Source organism: Lithobates pipiens, unplaced genomic scaffold, assembly GCF_037356315.1.
Source record: "Lithobates pipiens isolate NorthernLeopardFrog02 unplaced genomic scaffold, aLitPip1_a1.2 Scaffold_23, whole genome shotgun sequence".
NCBI lineage: Eukaryota > Metazoa > Chordata > Amphibia > Anura > Ranidae > Lithobates > Lithobates pipiens.
Genome location: NW_027507785.1, coordinates 199,625,688 through 199,649,522, shown reverse-complemented (window position 1 = coordinate 199,649,522; position 23,835 = coordinate 199,625,688). Strand labels below are relative to the sequence as shown.

Below are 23,835 nucleotides of genomic sequence, written 5' to 3'. Positions count from 1 at the left end.
GGAAACACAGACCCCATCTTCCACTCCCTGAGCACCTCAGGCTATTATCAAGCATCATAAATAAATGGCCCACCACATGTGAACTAATGAGCTCAGACGGCCCATTCCACTTAGACTACTGTAGGGCTCTCCAACTCACCCATTTTCTCAAATCAATACCCCCACCAGACAATTTCATCCAAAACCTACTGTTCAGAAAGGGGCGCAAAGACCCATACTCTGTCTGCCACCTGTCAACTGTTAATCTCAACACCAGATGGCCACCGAAAGCAGTGTCTAGACGCGTCGGTAAGAGATATGCAATGTACCTTTACGACGCGACAAAAACAAAACATTCTCAACTTTACATATAGATCTTCATTTTACCCAAAAATGCAGGAGACCAATTACAAATTGGTCACCAGATGGTACAATAACCCAGCAAAATTACAAAAGATCTACCCATCTTATTCAGATCATTGCTGGAGATGTCAGGGAGACCGGGGGAACCATCCTACACATCTTCTGGAGCTACCCCACTTTGGAGCAGTTCTGGAAGACCATTGAACATACCATACAGAAGTTCACAGAGTGCCCCATCTCAGCTAATCCAGCCTTCTTCCTACTTCATGCCTCTGACATGTCATGTAAGACCTATAAAAAAAAAATCTCTGATCCGCCACTTATTGGATGCCGCAAAGGCTTGTATCCCATTACATTGGAAGTCCACACAACCCCCGACTGTAGGCATGTGGCTCCAAAGAGTGGAAGAAATCCAAAAAATTGAAAACCTAGTTCTTATGGCTCGCCACCAAAATGAACGATTTACCAGAACCTGGTCCCTATGGAATATGTTTATATTCTCAGATGAGGGCAGGGCTCTTTTGGGAAGTGGTACTCGAGGGTAGAACAGCTCCCCTATAGAAGGGCTGATGGGTGGAGAGATCTGATGATGCCACTTGGATGCAAGACCCAAATCAAGTGCGCGTGTTGCCTGCATGCTCCCCCCTACTTACCTTCCCATCTTCCTTCCCCCTTACCCACCCCTCCTTTCCCATCTTGTCCTTGGGCATGCAGAGACTCATGCTATGTCCCCAAGTGCCCATACTGCTCTGTTCCTACAATAAAATTTGAAAACAGAGGCAGGACTCACGGAACCGTCCTGGAGATCAAGATCAATTTCAGTAGAGAGATACAGTTATCCTCAGTAAGAGACAGGGTTGGTTACGTTTAAGTAATCTCTCCAATTAGAAGAAGCTAAAAGATACAGATGAATACAGTAGAAGGTTTAGGGGTTATTTGGCCCCCTCTTTATTATACATGTATTTTCCATCTACGTTATGTTGTATATTTCAACCCATGTAGTCCTATTATATCCTCTGTATTCACTATTTCTGGATGTCGTATTCTGTGTTTTTCTGCCTTGCATATAAATAAAAGATTTGAAAAAAAAAACAAAAAATTATAAACAGTAATTGAAAAAAAAAAAAAAAAAAAACACTTATTGACAATGGAGCTGGAAAATCCCAGTTGCCAGAATGCAAATGTGATATGATAGAATTTTTAAGTGACTAGGTGTCAGGGCTGGCTTAGCCCTTCCTCCTCTGGGCTGGCTACTCAGCTGTCGGCTAATTGCCAGCTCTCTTCTCTTTCCACAGTTACCAGCTGTTCCCGATGATGCTCCTCTGACCTGCCTATTTAAAGCCTTCCTGCTCACTTTTCATTTGCCTTCGCGTTGGTCACATCACAGGGAACCATCTCCTGTTGTTTGTTTCAAGACTGGCTTGCTGACATCCCTCCTGGCTTCTATCCTGCTTGCAGTTGCTCTCCTTGGATCCCTGACGTCTGGACTGGCTGATTACCCGATCTGGTTAATGAACTTTGGACTGGCTGACTACCCGATCTGGCTACTGCACTCTGCTATGCTTGACTACATTTTTTTTCTATTTACCTTTTTATTTTTATTAATAAACAAGTGTGATTTGATTGTATTTCTGTCTCAGTCTGTTTCATGTTTTCTGACACCAGGACATCCTGCCTATAAGTCTAAAGCCGCGTACACACGTAGCCGTCTGTCCGACGTACTTAGTCTGGCGGACTTCCCGCCAGACTGTCCGTCGGACTTTCCGAACGGGCTACTTGCCCACACACGGCACTTTTTCAGCGGACTAATACGGCGTACTAAGTCCGCCGTACTATCCGCCGTACTTTTGAAATGAACGGACTCGCCCACACACGCGGAGGAAAGTCCGCTCATTTCGAGCGCGTCTCCAGGTAGGCGGGGCCCGCGAAGGATACGTCGCTGGCCCCGCCGCCTGGTATGAACTTAAAGGGGAACCCCAACAGCGAAAAAAATCGGCGTGGGGGTCCCCCCAGGTCCACATCAGACCCTTGTCCGAGCACGCTACCCGGCCGGCCAGGAAAGGGGGGGCGAGCGAACGCCCCCCCTCCTGAGCCGTACCAGGCCGCGTGCCCTCAACATGGGGGTGCCTTGGGGAAGGAGGGGGCCGCGCGGCCCACCCCACAGCACCTTGTCCCCATGTTGATGAGGACAAGGGCCTCTTCCCGACAACCCTGGCCGTTGGTTGTCGGGGTCTGCGGGCGGGGGGCTTATCGGAATCCGGGAGCCCCCTTTAATAAGGGGGCCCCCGGATACCGGCCCCCCACCCTATGTGAATGAGTATGGGGTACACTGTACCCCTACCCATTCACCTGTAAAATAAAGTACAAAAAAAAAACACAACACACAAGGGTTAAAATAGTTTATTATTATTATTGCACAGCTCCGGGGGTCTCCGGTCTTCGGGGGTCTTCTCGACTCCTCCGCTATCTTCTTGTAGCTCTTTTACTAGTGGAGGAGCCCGGCTTTCTTCCTCGCCGCCGCCCTTCTTCCGACTTCGGGGGTCTTGTCCCCCTCTTCGGTTCTTCTGCCGGGCCACCGCGCCTTCTTCTAGCTCTTTTACAGGCGGTGGCCCGGGCTTCTGCCGCCGCCGCCTTCTGTTCTTCTGTCCTTCTCTTCTTCTTCAGATGTTGCCTCGCCAAGTCCTCCGCTCACAATGACGGGGACCGGGCACGCGGCGACTTATATAGGGACAATGTCACAGTCCCGGAGGATGCTGGGACTGTTGCCATGTGACATCAACTGAAGATCCCGCCCCTTGTCCCTATATAAGTCGCCGCGTGCCCGGTCCTCGTCATTGTGAGCGGAGGACTCGGCGAGGCAACATCTGAAGAAGAAGAAGAAGCAGAAGAAGAAGCAGAAGAACGGAAGGCGGCGGCGGCAGAAGACCGGGCCAGGGACCGGGCACGCGGCGACTTATATAGGGACAAGGGGCGGGGTCTTCAGTTGATGTCACATGGCGACAGTCCCAGCATCCTCCGGGACTGTGACATTGTCCCTATATAAGTCGCCGCGTGCCCGGTCCCCGTCATTGTGAGCGGAGGACTTGGCGAGGCGGTGGCGAGGAAGAAAGCCGGGCTCCTCCGCTAGTAAAAGAGCTACAAGAAGATAGCGGAGGTGTCCGGCGAGAAGACCCCCGAAGACGGAAGACCCCCGGAGCTGTGCAATAAACTATTTTAACCCTTGTGTGTTGTGTTTTTTTTGTACTTTATTTTACAGGTGAATGGGTAGGGGTACATTGTACCCCATACTCATTCACATAGGGTGGGGGGCCAGTATCCGGGGGCCCCCTTATTAAAGGGGGCTCCCGGATTCCGATAAGCCCCCCGCCCGCAGACCCCGACAACCAACGGCCAGGGTTGTCGGGAAGAGGCCCTTGTCCTCATCAACATGGGGACAAGGTGCTTTGGGGTGGGGGGGCTGCGCTGCCCCCCCTTCCCCAAGGCACCCCCCATGTTGAGGGCACACGGCCTGGTACGGCTCAGGAGGGGGGGGGGGCGCTCGCTCGTCCCCTTTTCCTGGCCGGCCAGGTAGCGTGCTCGGACAAGGGTCTGATGTGGGCCTGGGGGGACCCCCACGCCGATTTTTTCGGCGTTGGGGTTCCCCTTTAAGTCCATACCAGGCGGCGGGGCCAGCGACGTATCCTTCACGGGCCCCGCCTACCTGGAGACCCGCTCGAAATGAGCGGACTTTTCTCCGGGCGGGAAAAGTCCGTTCATTTCAAAAGTACGGCGGACTCGCATACACACGGCCGCATTGTCCGCCGAAATGCAAGTCCAGCGGGAAGATTGGAGTGTAAAACTACTTTCTAAGTCCGCCGTACTTTCGGGTCAAAAAAGTATGCCGGAGGCTACACACGGGGGGATTGTCCGGCGGACTTGAGTTTGCCAGACTTTTCCACCCGCTTGTTTGATCGTGTGTACGCGGCATAAGATGCAAATCACAACACAGTATGCAGCTGAAGAAGTGGGCTGCAAATTTGATTTGATGCTTTTCTTCTTTTTGCCCTTCTTGAGACCCATGGCAGTTTTTTTTTCTTTTCTCATTAGAACCTTTAACTTTTTCAGTCTACCCAGATTATACACCGTTTTTGGTACAGAGAGGGTCACAATTTAGTAGCAGGTTTTGATACATATATTTTTAGCTCCTAGGTGTTCTTACCAGGAATAAATAGGAAAAAAAATAGCAAAAAACGCACTCTCTGATCATTTTGCACAAGGCAACTTTTACACAAGTCGTAGAACACCAGATGTTTACCACGATCAATAAATATCTGTAAATAATTGGTTTTCATATAGTGCAATTTTCAAGTAACAGAATAGTAAGCTCAGAAGAGAAGAATAAAACTTCCTAAACTCAGGAGTAGAAGTACAGCTTGTAGGGGCATAAGCCCTCTTTTTCTGGGGACAGTACACTTACCCCTGTGATCTCTGATGTATTTATCCAAAGGCAGTCACATTCAAAGAGTAAATGCTTAGTATGGGTACTTGCTGCCTCATATAATGTACATTTTATAGTACTGAAAACACTTTAAGATGCACATACATTTACATATATACAATGAGGAAAATAATTTTTTGATCCCCTGCAGATTTTTTACGTTTGCCCACTTACAAAGAAATTAAGGGTCTACATTTTTTTTTATCATAGCTGCATCTTAAAATGAGAGACAGAATATTAACCAAAAAATCCAGAAAAAAAACATGATGCAAATGTTATAAATTGATTTGCAGTTCAGTGAGTAAAATAAAGTATTTGATCCCCTACCAACCAACAATAATCCCACAGACTGGCTACAGTAGATGCTCATGTGGTACACAGATTAGTCCTGTCAATTTAAGAAGGTGCTCCGACAACTCATTAGGTGTATAAAAAACACCTGTCCACAGAATCTTTCTTCCATTCAAATTCGCAATCAGCAGCCCAGAACTACAATAGAGGAGCTTGTGAATGATAACGCAGTTGGAATCACAGTCACCAAACAATAATACGCTGCCAAAGATTGAAATCCTGCAGCACCCGCAAGGTCCCCCTTCTCAAGAAGACACATGTACAGGCCCATCTGAAGTTTGATAATGAACACTTAAATGATTAAGAGAAGGATTGGGAAAAGGTGCTGTGGTCAGAGGAGACCAAAATTGAGCTCTTTGGCATTGACTCGACTAAGAACACCATCCCTACATTCTAGCACAGAGGTGGAAACATGATGCTTTGGAGCTGTTTCTCTGCTAAAGGTACGGGGAGACTTTGTCACATTGAGGTGCCAATGGACGGAGCCATGTATTGAAAAATCTTGGATGAGAACCTTCTTACCTCAGCCAAAACACATGTCAGGGATGGATCTTCCAGCATTACAATGACCCAAAACATACCACCAAGACAACAAAGGAGTGGCTCCAGAAGAAGCACATTAAGGTCATGGAGTGCCCTAGCCAGTTTTCAGACCATAATCCTATAGAAAATTTATGGAGGGAGCTGAAACTTCAAGTTGCCAAGCGACAGCAAAGAAACCTTAAGTATTTCAAGAAGATCTGTAGAGTAGAGTGGACCAAAATCTCTCCTGAGATGTGTGAAAACCTGATAACCAACTACAAGAAACATCTTACCTCTGTGCTTGCCAACAAGCGCTGCCGGGGGACCCCAGACAAGGATGATAGGGGCTACTCTGTGCAAAACGAACTGTGCAGTGGGGGTAAGTATGACATGTTTGTAATAAAAAAAAAAAAAACCCGAAAAACTCAATTACTTTAAGCACAGCAACAAGGCACAAAGATTTCAAAGCAGACTGAGGTTTCAAGATGTGCTGTTCAAGCTATTTTGAAAAAACAAAAGAAAAGGCCAACACTGAGGACTGTAGATGCAGTTTTCAGTCAAGGAAACTTAATGCAGGAGATGAGACAACACATGCTTACTTCCCTTTGATATTGGCATATGTTCAGCAGGGTCATCAGCATAGAAGTGGTGGAAACCAGCAGGCTTTGTCTGGAAAAGTCTGTACAAAAGTTGTCTTTATGGAAGAATTGCAGCCAAAAAGACATATCTCCGACATGGAAACAAGGCTAAGCGACTCAACTTTGCACAAAAAAATAGTAACTAGGGTGAAGAAAACAGGTACTCTGGACCAGAATTTTTGGCTGTAGCAGGAGGCTGTTAGTTTATGGAAAGGCTGGAGAGTGGTATAATAATAAGTGCTGAGAAATACAGGCAGCCAATGTCATTAAGAACCATCTTCAACATAAAGAAGAACAAGGCAGAGCACTGATCTCAAAATGATTGAGTCTGTCTGGGATTACATGAAGAGACAGAAGGATTTGAGGCAGCCTATATCCACAGATCTGTATTTAATTCTACTAGAGGTTTGGAACAACCTACCTGCCAAGTTCCTTCTAAAACTGTGCACAAGTGTACAGAGAAGAACTGATTCTGTTTTTCAGGCAAAGGGTGGTCACACCAAATATTGATTGGATTTCTCTTCTGTCCATTTACTTTCCATTTTTTTAATTGATAAAAAAAATAAACTATTAACACTTCTAATTTCTGAAGGGCAAATGGGACCAAAAAGGTGAGATTTTTCTTCCTATTAAATATCAATATATTTATACCAATATGTTGCATACATTTTTATTCTATCCATTGACTTTTGAAATGAAATCACTTACTTCTGCCAAATCTTCTCCCCTAAATGAACACTCTTGTAATGCACAGTCAGATGGTCACGACGGCCAAAACATTTTCCACACTCTTCACACTGATGGGCTTTCTCACCTTGAAATACATATTTTAATATTTAATTGCTATGATTTGGTATTAAATGTTTAGTTTGTGCAAACTGTATTTGATGTTAAAAAACAAACAAAAAAAACAAACAGTACATCAAGGATTCAAAAATTCAAAATGAAAGACAGATTGCAAAAGATAGTAGGACAAACCCCAAAAAATTCTTCAAATATATTAATAGTAAAAAGGTTAAGTCTGGGCATGTAGGCCCTTTGCAAAATAATCTGGAGTGGGTGACTGGGGACAAAGAGAAGGCTAACTTATTAAATACTTTCTTCAGCTCTGTGTATACAAATGAGCATGGGGGAGCTCATGTCCATAATGGGGGTGGTAGTGACACAGCCCCAAATCTACAATGGCTCAAAAGTGATATGGTCCAGAAATATCTGGACAGAATAAAGGTGGATAAAACACCTGGACCTGATGGCATCCACCCACGGATCCTAAAAGAATTGAGTTCTGTAATTTCAAATCCATTGTATCTAATTTTTAGGGACTCATTAATGACAGGAATAGTACCACTGGATTGGCGCAGGGTCAATGTGGTGCCTATATTTAAAAAGGGAACAAAGTCTTCACCAAGTAACTATAGACCTGTTAGTTTAACTTCTATAGTTGGGAAGATACTGGAGAGATTAATAAAAGACCACATAGACGAGTTCTTGCAGGAAAAAAATATTTTAAGCAACAGACAGCATGGATTCATGAAAGACAGAAGTTGTCAGACAAACCTGATTTCTTTTTATGAGGTGGTAAGTAAAACCTTGGACAGAGGGGTGGCGGTGGAAGTGATATACTTGGACTTTGCAAAAGCATTCGATACAGTTCAGCACACACGGCTCATGTGCAAGGTAAAGTCTACAGGTTTGGAAATGGGCGGCACAGTGGTGTAGTGGATAGCACTTTCACCTAGCAGTAAAAAGGGTCGCTGGTTCAAATCCCAACCACGACACTACCTGCTTGGAGTTTGCATGTTCTCCCTGTGCCTGCGTGGGTTTCCTCCAGGTACTCAGTTTTCCTCCCACACTCCAAAGACATGCTGGTAGGTTAATTGGATCCTGTCTAAATTGTCCCTAGTATGTATGAATGTGAGTTAGGGACCTTAGATTGAAACTCCTTGAGGGTAGGGACTGATGTGAATGTACAATGTAAAGCGCTGCGTAAATTGATAGCGCTATACAAGTAACTGAAATAAAATAAAATAAATAAAATAAATAATCAGTTTGTAAATGGATAGAAAACTGGCTAAAAGACAGAATTCAGAGAGAGTAATGGTTAATGATTCTTACTCTGAATGGTCTAAGGTTATCAGTGGTGTACACCAAGGTTCAGTGTTGGGACCCTTACTTTTTAATATCTTTATAAATGATATTGGGTCAGGAATCAAAAGTAAAATATCCATCTTTGCAGATGACACCAAGCTATGCAGTGGAATAATGTCCTTACAGGATGTCTCCAATATACAAGCCGACCTCAATGCTCTGTCTAATTGGGCGACTATGTGGCAGATGAGGTTTAATGTTGAGACATGTAAAGTTATGCACTTGGGGGCTAAGAATATGCATGCATCATACATGCTAGGGGGAGTACAACTGGGGGAATCCATAGAGGAGAAGGATCTGGGGGTTTTGGTAGATCATAAGCTCAATAATAACATGCAATGCCAAGCTGCGGTTTCCAAAGCGAGCAAAGTCCTTTCCTGTATTAAGAGAGGTATGGACTCCAGAGAGAGAGATATCATTTTGCCCCTGTTCAAATCATTAGTAAGACCTCATCTGGAATATGCAGTTCAGTTTTGGGCACCAGTTATCAAAAAGGATAATCGGGGAACTGGAGAAAGTGCAGAGAAGGGCAACCAAACTGATAAGAGGCATGGAGGAACTCAGCTATGAGGAAAGATTAGAGGAACTGAATTTATTCACTCTTGATAAGAGGATATTAAGGGGGGATATGATCAACATGTACAAATATATAAGGGGTCCATATAGTGAACTTGGTGTTGAGTTATTCACTTTACAGTCAACAAAGAGGACAAGGGGGCACTTTTAACGTCTAGAGGAAAAGAGATTTCATCTCCAAATACAGAAAGGTTTCTTCACAGTAAGAGCTGTGAAAATGTTTTATGGACTCCCTGCAGAGGTGGTTATGGCCAGCTCAGTGGATTGCTTTAAGAAAGGCCTGGATTATTTCCTAAGTGTACATAATATAACTGGGTACTAACATTTATAGGTAAAGTTGATCCGGGGAAAATCCGATTGCCTCTCGGGGGATCAGGAAGGAATTTTTTTTCCCTGCTTTAGCAAATTGGATCATGCTCTGCTGGGGTTTTTTGCCTTCCTCTGGATCAACTGTGGGTATAGAATTGGGTATATGGGCTTGTATGATATTATATATATATATTTTTTTTTGTGGTTGAACTGGATGGACTTGTGTCTTTTTTTAACCTGACTATGTAACAAATGTCTACCTCTGTAAAAGTCAGGTATAGAGAAATTCAACTTCTCAACTTAGAGACCCTGTTACCTTGCCCATTTATTTAGTGCAAAGGCTTCATGTACACAAAGACTAGGACAGTGATGGCGAACCTTGGCACTCCAGATGTTTTAGAACTACATTTCCCATGATGCTTACCGACACTGCAGAGTGTATGAGCATCATGGGAAATGTAGTTCCAAAACATCTGGGGTGCCAAGGTTCGCCATCACTGGACTAGGATGACCGGCAGCCATGAGAAACCGCAAAATCTCACCACAATTTTGCGACCGGAGGTCAAAACATTCCCATCCTGAACGCGATTCTTTCGCATTCAGGGGAGGGAAGTTGAACGTCCCCTAACCACAGCAACGGCTGATCTTTTGTAAAAGTCTATGTGTACATGGACACAAAGGCTTTTATGGAGTTAAGTTTAGGAACATAGGCAAAACAAAAAAGCATGTCAACTCCTCCCATAAGGCAACAGTCAGGCATAGTGGCCAATGGATTGGTCTGAAAACATGAAAATAGGTGTAACCTTATCACTCCCTGTATGCTCAGACAGTGGGCATTTTGCAGCAGATGCAATGGAGGAACGAACAGTTGGGGAATACTCTGAAGGTGGGTATAAGTGGATCAGAGGGATAGTTAGGTTTAAAGGGGATCAATCATTTGTCCTGAATGAGCAAGGTGATATGGACTCTTAAATATTGTTCTTCTTTAAAGAAGCACCTAATTTTTCTGGGGATAGATCCTTCTTTTTGTAGCATAAACAGTATGATTATGTTGATTACGCAAGGTGGGGAGAAAATTTAAAGGATACACAATTCCCTTCTACAAAAATTATACAAACAGAAATTTTTGCTGCACAAATAAAACGCTACATTTTGTCCCGATTACAGAACGAAAAATATATATAAATATGTGTTAATGCAACTAGTAATTTACAAAATGTAACATTTTCAATCCCTTAGCACAGGGGTCTCCAACCCCCGGGCTGCGGCCCGCTACCGGGCCGGAGCCCATTTGCAGCCGGGCCACGAAGTGTGCACTGAGATGCGGCTGCGGTGAGCAGAGCGATCACAGCACTTCCGCCCACACAGCCCTGCCGCTACACTGCTGGGGGTGAAGCAGGCGAGCAGAGAGATGACATCTCCCACCGCCCGCCCACATCACCGCTGTTTCGCCCACACAGCCCGGCCAGTATACTGTTGGAGGTGAAGGGGGAGCAGAGAGATTACATAATCTCTCACAGCCCGCCCCGCATCACCTCTGTTCTCTCACGCGGAACCCACAACTCCACTCCACTGCACTGCACTGAGCTTAGTGACAATTTGCATTTAAGAGGCTGCATCTAGTGGCATGTGTCTGTGGCAATCTGAGTCTGGTGGCATGTGGCAAGTGACTGTGGCAATCTGCATCTGGTGGCATGGGGCAATCTGCATCTCGTGGCATGGGGCAATCTGCATCTCGTGGCATGGGGCAATCTGCATCTCGTGGCATGGGGCAATCTGCATCTCGTGGCATGTGTCTGTGGTAATGCGCATCTGGTGGCATGTGGCAAGTGACTGTGGCAATGCGCTTCTGGTGGCATGTGGCAAGTGAATGTGGCAATGCGCATCTGGTGGCATGTGTCTGTGGCAATGCGCATCTGGTGGCAAGTGACTGTGGCAATGCGCATCTGGTGGCAAGTGACTGTGGCAATCTGGTGACATGTGGCAATCTGCATCTGGTGGCATGTGGCTTGTGACACGTGGCAATCTGCATCTGGTGGCATGTGGCAAGTGACTGTGGCAATCTGCATCTGGTGGCATGTGGCAAGTGACTGTGGCAATCTGCATCTGGTGGCATGTGGCAAGTGACTGTGGCAATCTGCATCTGGTGGCATGTGGCAAGTGACTGTGGCAATCTGCATCTGGTGACGTGGCAATCTGGTGGCATTGAACTGTGGCAATCTGCATCTGGTGACATGTGACTGTGGCATGTGTCAATCTGCATCTGGTGGCAGGCGATGTGGCATGTGGAAATCTGGTGATAGGCAACATGGCAAGCAGGTAGCAAGTGACAAGCTGCATCTAGTGACAGATTCTGCATTATGGTGAGTTGAACTATTTAATTTTATATTACAATATAATAATAAAAATGATGCACTTCAATCATCCTGACACCATATTAACCATGGTGTTGTGATGAAGTGCTAACACCAGCCATTTCCTGACAAATTGGCCGCAAAAAGCCGCATCGTCCCCCCATGCGCCCCCGGCCTTGCCACAATTTTCATCCACAATGCTGGTCCCCAGTGCCAAAAAGGTTGGGGACCACTGCCTTAGCATATAGTATATTTACAGGTTCCATGTAACGGTTATAAGAGCAGACACCCTGTAACAGACCTAATTAGGTTAGGTTTTAGTCATCTTGCTGTATAGATTTGTGGGAGATCTCAAATAAAAGATTATTCCCGATGTACTCCAAGACTAGTGTTGTCTAGTTCTTGGGGGTTCCTATAGCCAGATCCATTGGACTCGTGTTCCAGGACTTAGGAAGCGGTATACTGACGGAAACACTCAAGCGGAGCGTAGGGACGTTTTGTCACATTGTTGGCAAGCAGTGGGATGCTTCCTGCAGTCTGGGACATCCAAACTTCCACCTGGATCCAAGGTCCGGATAGTAGGAGAGGAGGAGAGGTACAGATACCAGCCGCCATGGAAGAGGAATTCAGAAGGAGTTTGTGAGAGATGCAGCTACAGCATAGAGGACCAGTATTAGAGCAGGTCCTGCTGGGATGGTTTGATTCCATCCACTGCGAACTCTGGAAGGAAGTGCTAGCCCGTGAGCGGCGTCACCAAGGAAAAGTGCTCCCCTCCAACCATGAAAGGTACTAGTCGCAGTATGGATTGCGGGTGCTATTTTTGGGAGAAAAAAAATGCACAAAAAGCAGACAGCTGAATTAAGCAGGCTGGTCTGGGCAGAGATGAAGCTGGATGAGAGTTAGAGCCCTCCTGTGGCATGTATCCCAAGCATGTCCCTGGATAGCGGATGACAGCCTAACGGAAGGCTTAAGTTATGGCGGCCTGGGACTGTTGTATGTGAAGCTGACAGGGGACTCTAACTTTGGGAGTGATTTGGAGTGGCGGTTTGACGAAATCATGGATTTCAGAAAAAGGGCTACTGAACGTCCTGGAAGTGCACTAGGCACTGGAAGATATAGAGTTTCTGGCCATTCAGGAATGGGAGCTGGAGATTGCCTACAGATGGCTGCTGGACTCTGCTCAGTGCCATGGCTGGGCTCCCTTTGCCTGGGACTATAAGGAAATACCAGTGGACAACTCTGAAATCCTGGCTGAAGAGTTGGCAATGTGGCAGAGTAACAGTGTGCTTTGCCAACCTGCCCCTATGGACGCGGAGGTCTTATGGTGGATGCAGCAAGTGCTGACTGACCTTGATGAACCTGTTTCTGCATGGGATGATCTTGGATGGAGGAATGTGCCTGTCCAGCAGCATGCCAGAGAATTGGCAGTGGAAAATCTGGAGATTTCCATCCCCAAAGCTGAAGTGATGACAACAGGGCAGAGCTCTGCTAACCTCTGCTCAGCACTGACAGCATCTTCTGGGTTCCATGGACAGGAGATGGTGAACCTATATCCCCAGACACCAGTTGCAGAGACTGGGGATTTGATAGACTTTTCTGCTGAGGAAAAACAACCCGATAAGCCTCCAGCAGAAGAGCTGGTATTAGGGCCAAACTTCAAGACTGGTGTTGTCTAGTTCTCGGGGGTTCCTATAGCCAGATCCATTGGACTCGTGTTCCAGGACTTAGTAAGCGGTATACTGACGGAAACACTCAAGCGGAGTGTAGGGACGTTTCGTCACACACCCCATTTTACAGTGTCAAGAAAAGGATTTGAGCCCCTTGACATTAACTGGATTTCTGCAGCAATTTTAGGGGCTTTCTGGGTTGTTATCAGTGCTCAGTTCAAAAGCCTGCATCTCTGATGGTATGGGGTGCATAAATGCGTATGGAATAGGCAGCTTGCACATCTGGAAAAGCTCCATCAGTGCTGAAAGATATATCCAGGTTTTGGATCAGCATATGCACTCATTCAGATGATGTCTTTTTCGTGGAAGGCATTGCATATTTCAGCAGGACAATGCTAAACCACACATTACATATTTGACAACAGCATATCTTCTTAGTAGATGAGTCCAGGTGCTTAACTGGCCTGCTGGCAGTCAAGACCCTTCACCATTTGAAAATATTTTGCACTTCTTGAAACCAGTGACATATCATCAATGTGTTCAGTGCATGCAGGGCACACTGGCCCAAGGGAAGGGGGTCCCACTGGGCCCTGCCACACACTGCACACAGAGACAGATCGCTGCAGCCAAAACTGCCAGTGCCTGGATCCTGTCACAATTCCATGTGACACACTTTCACACAGAGCCTCTTGCTGTCCAAAAGCTGCAGGCACCTATCTGGGGGTGGGTTTGGCATCACTGAGGTGCAGAGCGATGATGTCATCCTAACCACAGGGAAAAAAGGAAAACCCCCATGCAGCTGAGAACTAGCTGAGGTCTGTGAATTCAGAGAAGATGATGGGGGGGGGGGGGTTGTGCACATTGTGAGAGAGTGACCTGGAGGAGGGGGTTATTTATTATACTGAGGCACATACTGCTGCCCCTCATCATATGTACCCCCATGTAATATGCCCCACTGTACTCCCATGTATTGTGCCTTGAAAAAGTATTCATACCCCTGGGATTTTATGTGACAGACCAACAACACACAGTGGTACACAATTGTGAAGTGGAAGTAAAAGATAAATGGTTTTCAATGTTTTTTTTTACAAAAATTTGAAAAGTGTGACATGCATTTGTATTCAGGCCCGAGTCATTTTGTAGAACCACCTGTCGCTGCAATTACAGCTCCAAGTCTTTTTGGGGATGTCTCTACCAGCTCAGCACATCTAGATAGTGACATTTTTGTCCATTCTTTGCAAAATAACTCAAGCTCTGTCAGACTGAACATCTGTGAACAGCAATTTTGAAGTCTTGCCACAGATTCTCAATTGGATTTAGGTCTGGACTTTGACTGGGCCATTCTAACACATATATATATGCTTTGATGTAAATCATTCCATTGTAGATCTGGCTGTATGTTTGTGGTCATTGTCCTGCTGGAAGGTGAACCTCCGCCCAAGTCTCAAGTCTTTTGCAGGCTCTAACAGGTAATCTGTAAGAACCGAGCCATCGGCAGTGTTCGGTGGCTCAGTTCTAAGTGAAGAGGTGGTGGGGGACAGATGCAGCATTGGACCCATCTTGTATACACCTAGGTAAGTACGATTCTGCAAAAATGTTCAAACCCATACTTCTCTTAAGTGTCTTCTGAAGGTAATTGGTTCCACTAGATTTTATTTAGGGGTATCAAAGTAAAGGGGGCTGAAAAACATTTATAATTTTCCTTTAACTTCACAATCATGTGACAATTTGTGTTGGTCTATCACGTAAAATCCCCAAAAAATACATTTTACATTTTTGATTGGAACATGACAAAATGTGGAAAATTTCAAGGGGTATGAAAAAACTTTCTCAAGGCACCGTAATGTGCCCTGCTATGTCCCCCCATGCTTTGTCCCCGTGTAATATGTGCTGCTGTGTGGACCCCTTGTGCTCTGCCCTGCTAAATGCCTGTGCTTTGCACTCTTGACCCCCTGTACCCTGCCCACCTAATATTTGATGCTGAATTGAGCATCTGTGCAGTAGAAAGCAAGCACAAGTTTAACATTAATAGACAATTTCATCTATTGCAATATGTTACGTTACACCCTTATCCAGGGTGTAACATAACAGGTTACAAATTTATTTTTATTATGAACAGAATAATATGTATGGAAGGGTTTCAGTTAGTTTTAAATGATTGTGATGAGGTGTACATATCTGTGAGACTCTTACTTCTGGCACAGCAACCTAAGCATATTTTATGGGTACAAGAGGGATTATTTAACCACACCCCTTTAACCCCCTCACAATGATAATAGTCTGGCCACACCCACCACACCATTATATATATATATATATATATATTTTTTTATTTTTTTTATTTTATTTCAAAGCAAGGCTATTGTCTCACCTTGTCTTTCAGGCCAGCACCTGGAGAGAGCGTAGCTCCACCCACTTTCCCAGGAAACACTGCAATCAATCTTTATAGACCGGACACTTCCACCATGGCCTCAGTTGTAGTGTTTCCTCCAACCATTGTGGAAGCGCTGCAGGGAACCAAGGGTGTGCTACGCCATCTCCAGGTGGAGGCAGTATGGGGCATACCTGTTGTATCTTGCTTCTTTTTTAAGGCCAGCCGAGCATCTCCCCTTACGTGTGGGGGATTCTCAGGTGGCTGCTCCCCTTCATACCCGGCTAGGGTTTAGGCTGCAGGGGGTCCCGCTCTTATTAGACCGGCGCTGTAGGCTGGGAGAGGATGTCGCGCTTCACAGCAGTGAGTGCAGCGTCTCCTCTGGGTCTTCTCAGCCTCCATGCTTCTTCCGGGTCCCGGGCGGCAAGTGCATCACTCCAGCCGGGGGCTGGAACGCAGGGGGAGGAGACGGCCTCAAGCTGGTGACAATTTCCGGTCCTCGCATCATTGAGAGGTATTTGATTTGTTATGTTACATTTGATATGTTTACTATTTTTCTATTGTGAATAAAATGTGGGTTTAAGAGATTTAAAATCATTGCATTGTTTTTTAATGTATAAAATAATGTATAATTTACAGCATCCCAACATTTTTGGAATAGTTGTTGTAATTTATCGTGTCTTTATTTAACACACCCAAACATTCACAGTGCTGGAGGAAAAAATAAGTTATCCCTTAAGTTCACAGCTGGTCGAACCTTCTTTGGTAGCAATAACTAGCAAGCACTGGATCAGATCTGCACACCTTGAGGAGGAATTTGACAGTTCTTTAAAATGCTGGTTCACCTTAGACACATTTTTTAGCTTGTCTGGTGTGAATGGCTCTCAAGGTCATTCCATAGCATCTCTATGAGGTTAAGGTTTGGGCTCTGTCTGGGCCACTCCAAAAAGGCACATTTTCTTTTTCTGAAGCCAGTCAGTGCTGGATTTACTTCAATTTGAATGCCCTGTACACACGATAGGATTTTCTGACAACAAAATCCATGTTTTTTTTTCCAACGGATGTTGGCTCAAACTTGTCTTGCATACACACGGTCACACAAATCTCGTCGGAAATGCCGAACGTCAAGAACGCACTAACATACAACACGTACGTACGGCTCCTCTTTTCAGTAGTACCAAAATATAACTGGAAACTATTTTCTTGATAATGTATACAAACAAAAACTAACTTACCAGAATGTATCTTCTTGTGTTTAGTGAGATGATCATGTCGTATAAAGGTCTTCCCACAATCTTCACACTCATAACGCTTGTCATCATGATGAACACGAATATGTAGCCTAAGATACAAAGGCAAGTTTTCCCTTTTAGCACATAAGTGCAAAATCTTACAATTTATTGTGCCAGTTTCTAAAAAAAATAAAAAAGTATATTTAGACCAAACTTTTTCTTTATTTCCAGCTCTTTCCATTTTAAATATAGTAGGGGATAATTAGACCCCCATCAGCTTGTTTTGCACTCTTCCACTGGGAAGATGTCTCTTCACTTCCAGGCTCATTGACAAAACAAAGAGGAAATCATCTTTTGGAAAAGTTACATAATCAGGTTTCCCTAGAGGAAACATTTCCCCTACCTTCTCTTCTGGTGGCAACCAACAAACTTTTCTGTTCAGATAAAAGTGGTCACATGGACAGAGAAAGCAATAAAAAAAAACCTCAAAAGAATTCTATTCCTTACTCTGTCCAAACCCCCCCCCCCCCCCCCCCCAAAAAAAGGTTCAACACTTACCCTGTCAGGCAGTCCCCCTCAGTAAATCCTCTCTGCCATTAGATGCTACAGATTTCCCATACTGAATAATTGTCGGCATCATTCCTTCCCACCTAATTTGATCCCGGGCACCAAGAGCCTTTGGGAATTGCATCAACAGGCTGTCCTGGACGCACCAGAGACCAGAATCACATCATAATATGACACTGTTCCCTGCAACATTTAAGATCCACCCACTGCAGGGACCAGCTAAGGAGGAAGTGAAATCATAAACATATGCAACTGGACCAAAGGCTGCCAGAAAAAATAAAAGGTATTTACATACCATTTTTTATTTTTATTTTTAGATGTGGACATGCTGGAATTTACCGTTTGACTGAACAGACATAACATACAAATGCTGAAAAATACAACCTTTCTTGTGAAATAAACTTTCTTGGTGTATCCATTTCTCACATAGTGAAAGGATTTAAAATTTTGTTTGTATACGGCCCCTCCTTCACCAGATATGTGATCAGTCAACACAATTATGTTGCCAGAGACATATAGCTTGACTTGTTTGGTCCACAGTTTGCGGTTCATTGCAAATGAGCAGGCAAATGCATCCATTTAATAAATTTAGGAGTTTTATTACCTACGGGTTTTAAAATGTTAAGTCAGGTCTGAGTTTCTCTGTAATAAAAACATTATTATCGTTATGTGTTGTTTACTTACCTGTATGAGCTACCATGACGGAAATTCTGCCCACAAATACTGCACAGGTGTGGCTTTTCCCCACTGTGAATCCTAAGATGTTCCTTTAATGTGGTCCTTAAAAACAAACATGCAAATACATAAATAGCTCAAATTAATTACGCATATAACATTTACAGTGATGAAAGGCAGTTTGAGTACTGAACAAGCAATGGCTGCAACAGAGTACCGTATATACTTTTTATTGTGAAAAAAAATGAGTTAAATCACAGACATTACATGTTTTACTTAATAGGAGACCTGTACAGTCCAGTAAACCTGTCTAGCCACTTGTCGTGTACATTTACTGCGGCACAATGGCATCGCTGTGCAAAATCCTGTACGGAGTGCGCTCTCACTGCCAGGGGGCGTGCACTGCGCTCGTGACCATCGGATTTGTTTCAGAACTGATCAATCTTCAGGTCCAGGCTAATAATTTATGGCTTGACCTGCTGATTGGTTCTGGTGAATGAAATCCTTCCCCTGCCTGGAAGTGTAAACACAGGCAGGGGAAGTGATGTCATCTCCCCTCGTGGAATCCTTTTCTTTCCAAAGAGAGAGAGGAGAGAACATCTACATTACACTAACACCAGTACACGTAGGCACACTTGTCACCCTCTGACCACCCCCCCCCCCCCCCCAGTTAACCCCTTTACCCCCTGTCACACTGTCACCCAGTGCATTGTTCATATTTTTCTTTGATCGCTGCACCAGTGTAATTTGTGACAATAATCAGCGTTACGGCAGTTAGTGGTAGGCCCAGGTAGCTTTAGGGTAACCCCCCCATAAAGATTTAACCCACTGATCAACGTATTAGTGTTACGGGTGACGCTGGTTAGTTTTTATTTATAGCGTCGGGGTACCCGTCGTATATTACCTAAATAAAGGCAAAACCCTCCGATCACCCGTTGGGTGATATCAGTTAGGTTTTAGCATCAGTCAGGGTCTGCATCAGATTAGTGCCAGTAGCGCTAACACCCATACATGCACCATACACCTCCCTTAGTTGTATAGTGTCTGAACGGATCAACATCTGATCAGATCTATACTAGCGTCCCCAGTAGTTTAGGGTTCCCAAAAATGCAGTGTTAGCGGGATCAGCCCAGATATCTGCTAGCACCTGCATTTAGCCCATCTGCCCCCAAGTGCAGTATCAATTGATCACTGTCACAAAATGCTAAACACATAAATGCAGCATTTGTAGAGTCAGGCCTAATCCCTGTGAACGCTAACAGTTTTTTTGGTAGCGTTTGAAGCCGTCGCTGACAGTCAGGTGCTCTTTTTTTTTCCTGTGAGTCTCACTAGTGTACCAGTAAAAACCAGCACTGCAGTATAACGCGGTATGGCGAGTCGCAAAAGTGCAGTTCAACTGGTGAGGTGGCTAGCACAACTGGTGTCCTCCTGCCACAAAGATGACAAAGACCGTCAAGCACATAGTACCCTTCCTGCTGCATTTGCCAATGTGAATTGTGGCCAACCCGAATTCAGGTTGAAAACAGTTGATTTTACATCACTCGATTTTTATTTGCCGTTTTTCACGGAAGAGCTCTATAATAGATCTATTGTGGACCAAAGTAATTTGTATGCTGGTCAATTCATCGCCACTAATCCCCAGTTGACCCTTGCCAGAGATTGGAGACCTATCACGGTCTCTGAATTTAAGACCTTCCTGGGCCTATCCCTTCTCATGGGCATAACTAAACACAAGTGAGTTGCGGTCATATTGGTCCACTGACCCAGTTCACCATATGCCCGTGTTCTCTACTTGCATGACAGGGACAAGATACAAGCAGATCTTGCAGTTCATGCATTTCAATGACAATGAACTCTGTCATCCTCAAGGTGACCCCGAATACGATCGGCTCTACAAAATTCAGCCCCTCATAAACCACTTTAACCAACAGTTCACAGCCTTGTTTACTCCTGATCAAATTGTCTGCGTTGACGAGTCCCTGATTACGTTTTCTGGCCGCTTGTCATTCAAACAGCATCTTCCCAGCAAGCTTGCCAGTGACGGGGGTCAAGATGTAGCTCTGTGACAGGGCAACAGGCTATACAATAGGATTTTTTATAACAACTTACCTGTAAAACCCCTTTCTTGGAGTACATCATGGGACACAGAACCTAAGTAATAACTTAATGGGTATATAGGCACCTTCAGGTGATGGACACTGGTATACATATATACATATTATACATTATATACAGGAATTTCACTCCCTATATAACCCCTCCTCCTTCCAGGAGCACATCAGTTTTTGTAGCAAAGCAATACACTTAAACCCCAAAAAGAGGGGAGGGACCTCTGTGTCCAATGATGTACTCCAAGAAAAGGATTTTACAGGTAAGCCGTTATAAAAATCTTATTTTCTTTATCATACATCATGGAACACAGAGCCTTAAGTAATTACTTAATGGGACGTCCCATAGCAATACTACTTGAGTGGAGGGAGCCACAACCCTGGAGGGTACCCCCAGACTTGAGGACCTTTACTGCTGTCTGCAGCACACTGCGCCCGAAGGCGATAGCCTCATACCTCCTTACATTCACCTGATAACATTTTGTGAATGTATGTACTGAAGACCAAGTTGCAGCCTTACAGATCTCAGCCATGGAGGCCTGGTGACGCACTGCCCAAGAAGCAATAACCGACCTGGTAGAGTGCTCTTTGACTTGAAAAGGGGGAATCTTACCCCTTAAAATATAAGTTTGAATTATAAACTTGCCGAATACACTTAGCGACAGGCAGAATAAATAAGGCCGCGTACACACGCGGGGACTGTTCGCTCAACTTTGTCCGTCAAACAGTTTCAGTGGACAGTCCGCTCAAAATTAGCATGGACGGACTTGCCCACACACGATGAACGAACAGTCCGCTGAAACCGTGCGCGATGACGTGAACGGCACGTACGACAGGACTAGAAAACGACGTCCTATACACTGCAATGCAACCTTCGGCGTGTAAATCCTTTCTGAGCATGCGCGAAACTTAGTTTGACGAACAAGCCTACACACGAGGGGACTGTTCGCTGAAGCAAAGTTTCAGCGGACAGTTTTTCGGAAATTCCGAAAAACTTTGTTCAGCAGACTGTTCGCTGAAACTGTCCGCTGAAAGCCCACACACGAGCGGACTGTCCGCTGAAACACTGTTCAGCGGACAAAGTTGAGCGAACAGTCCCCGCGTGTGTACGCGGCCTAAGACATCAATCTTTCGACTGATCTGTAGACAACTGAGCAGTTGTCTTTAAATAGAATTGCACTGCTCTCACCACATCAAGACAATGTAGTGACTTCTCTTCCCTGGAACATGGTTTTGGAAAAAATGATGGCAGGACAATATCTTAGTTCAGGTGAAAACCTGAAACCACTTTTGGAAAAAAAAGTCTGGATGAGGGCGTAACACCACTCTGTCTTCATGAATAATCAAATATGGCTTTTTACAAGAAAGAGCCCTCCTTGCTGAGGATATAGCAACCAAAAATAACAGCTTCCTTGTCAGAAGGACTAAGGGAATGTATTGTATCCGTTCAAATGGCTGTTTTTGTAACAAAGACAAAACTAAGTTCAAGTCCCAAGGGTTCAAAGAAGGTTTGACTGGTGGATTAAGCCACATCACCCCTTGCATAAAACCCCAGACTAAAGAATGTGTAGCAAGCGGTCTTTGAAATAAGACCGATAAAGCTGAGACTTGGCCCTTAATAGTACTTAAGGCCAATTTTATCTCTACCCCCAATTGTAGAAAGGCAATAATTCTGCCTATGATATACTTCTGAGGGTGCCAACCCTTGGATTCAAACCAGGAAACATAAGCCCTTCAGACTCTAGAATATATAGTCCTGGAAGCTCGCTTCCTTGGATTAAAGGTGGAGACAACTGACCCGGAAAGCCCACGTTTCTTCAGAATGTGGGTTTCAATAGCCAAGCCGTTAAATTTAGAGATCGTAAGGTAGGATGGAATATCAGCCCCTGTGAAAGTAAGTCTGGCCGTAGTGGGAGGGACCATGGACCCTCCACTGCCATCTTTACAATTTGGCATCTAATGAAGCCATCTTTCCTAGCAACTTCATGCAAAGGCGAATGCCTAGGAGGCAAAAGCCCCTAGTGCAGGAGAGAGAGCCCGTTGAAATGAAGGGCGTTTATACTTTCTTTTGACTGGCAAAAGAGTACTTTCCCACTAGAAATTGTTTGGATGTATTTGTCCAAATCATTCCCAAATAGCCGATCCCCATGAAAAGGGAACCCAGTCAGGAGCTGTTTACATGGTGCTTCGGCTGACTAATTGTTTTTAACCACAGGATTCTACACATATGTACTAGCATAAGCGTAAGATGGGATACCTGATGAATAGAATCTTTAATGGCATCTATGGCAAAGCATAATACTTTTGGTAGTTCGGCCAATTCCTGGGCTTGTCATGCAGGAACCTCGTTAAGGGCCTGTCTAAGTCCTTTAGGGCAGTGGTCATCAATCCTGTCCTCAGGGCCCACTAACAGGCCAGGTTTGCAAGATAACGGAAATACATCACAGGTGATATAATTTGCTGCTCATTGATTGCAGTATTCTAGTCTGCATCTCCCCAAGTTAATACATAAAACCTGGCCTGTTAGTGGGCTCTGTGGACAGGGTTGATGACGACTGCTTTAGTGATGACAGACGCCTACTGCAGGCTGAGTAACGACACCTGCCAAGGAAAAAGCAGATTTTAACAAGAGTTCCCACCTTTTATCTGTTGGATCCTTAAGCATCTGTGCATGGTCTACTGGACAAGTTAGACTTTTATTCACATTAGAAATAGCAGCATCAACTGCTGGTACCTTCCATTTTTTGGTGAATTTCTCGTCCATGGAATAGAGAACTGGAAATCTCTTTGGAGGGAGAAAATGCTTATCCAGGTGATCCTATTCAGCATAAATAAGCTTTTCTAGTAATCCTGTTTCCAGACGGTGCTGTAGCCCAACTTTTCAATGTAAATGCAGTGAGCCGGCTGCATTGGAGGCATTTTCTGTATGTCCTCCCTACCAATCGATTATCCCAAAGAAGATGTCGTGTCTGTAGCAAGTGCGGATTTAGGCATGACAACCGCTATTGTCCCTCCTGTCCTGACCAACCTGGTCTCTGCATCTGTGAATGTTTCGAACGCTACCACACACTAGTGGAGTATTAGCGTAGGGTACAACACTGCACAGACTAGGACACACTTACACAGTGTCTCCAAAGATGCCATCGCATTTTTAGAGACCCAAACCTGGAACCGTTACAGTTACAAATAAAAGTGTAAAAAAATAAATAAATAAATAAATAAAAAAGTTGAAAAAAACCCCCCCACAAAAATAAAAAATACAGTAAAACAGAGCAGAACAATAGAGAGAGAAAAAAACTACAACCATTTTGTGCTTTTATTTTATAACTGCAATGTTTTATTACTATGTTTTATGATGTTTGCTTTTCAGGTATGTAATTTTTATACTTTACTGTGTTTTATGGTTAACCATTATTTTATTTTCAGGTATGCCATTCAGCTGCAGCACTGATTTTTTTTATCTTGACAGCAACAGCGTTTGCTCTTGCTATACATAAA

At 44.6% G+C, this 23,835-nt stretch overlaps 1 protein-coding gene across 2 annotated transcripts in view; it reads right to left on the bottom strand.

Annotated features, from left to right (window-relative positions):
* The window catches only part of ZBTB41 (zinc finger and BTB domain containing 41), an 86,101-nt gene that overhangs the window by 10,267 nt on the left and 51,999 nt on the right, over positions 1-23,835 (bottom strand). For both annotated transcript variants that reach the window (XM_077452764.1, XM_077452762.1), the window contains exons 7-9: positions 18,239-18,334; positions 16,991-17,097; positions 7,039-7,144 (exon numbers count right to left, since the gene is read on the bottom strand). In XM_077452764.1, the coding sequence (XP_077308890.1) occupies positions 7,039-7,144; positions 16,991-17,097; positions 18,239-18,334 (309 nt within the window). The remainder of the gene's footprint in view (positions 1-7,038; positions 7,145-16,990; positions 17,098-18,238; positions 18,335-23,835) is intronic.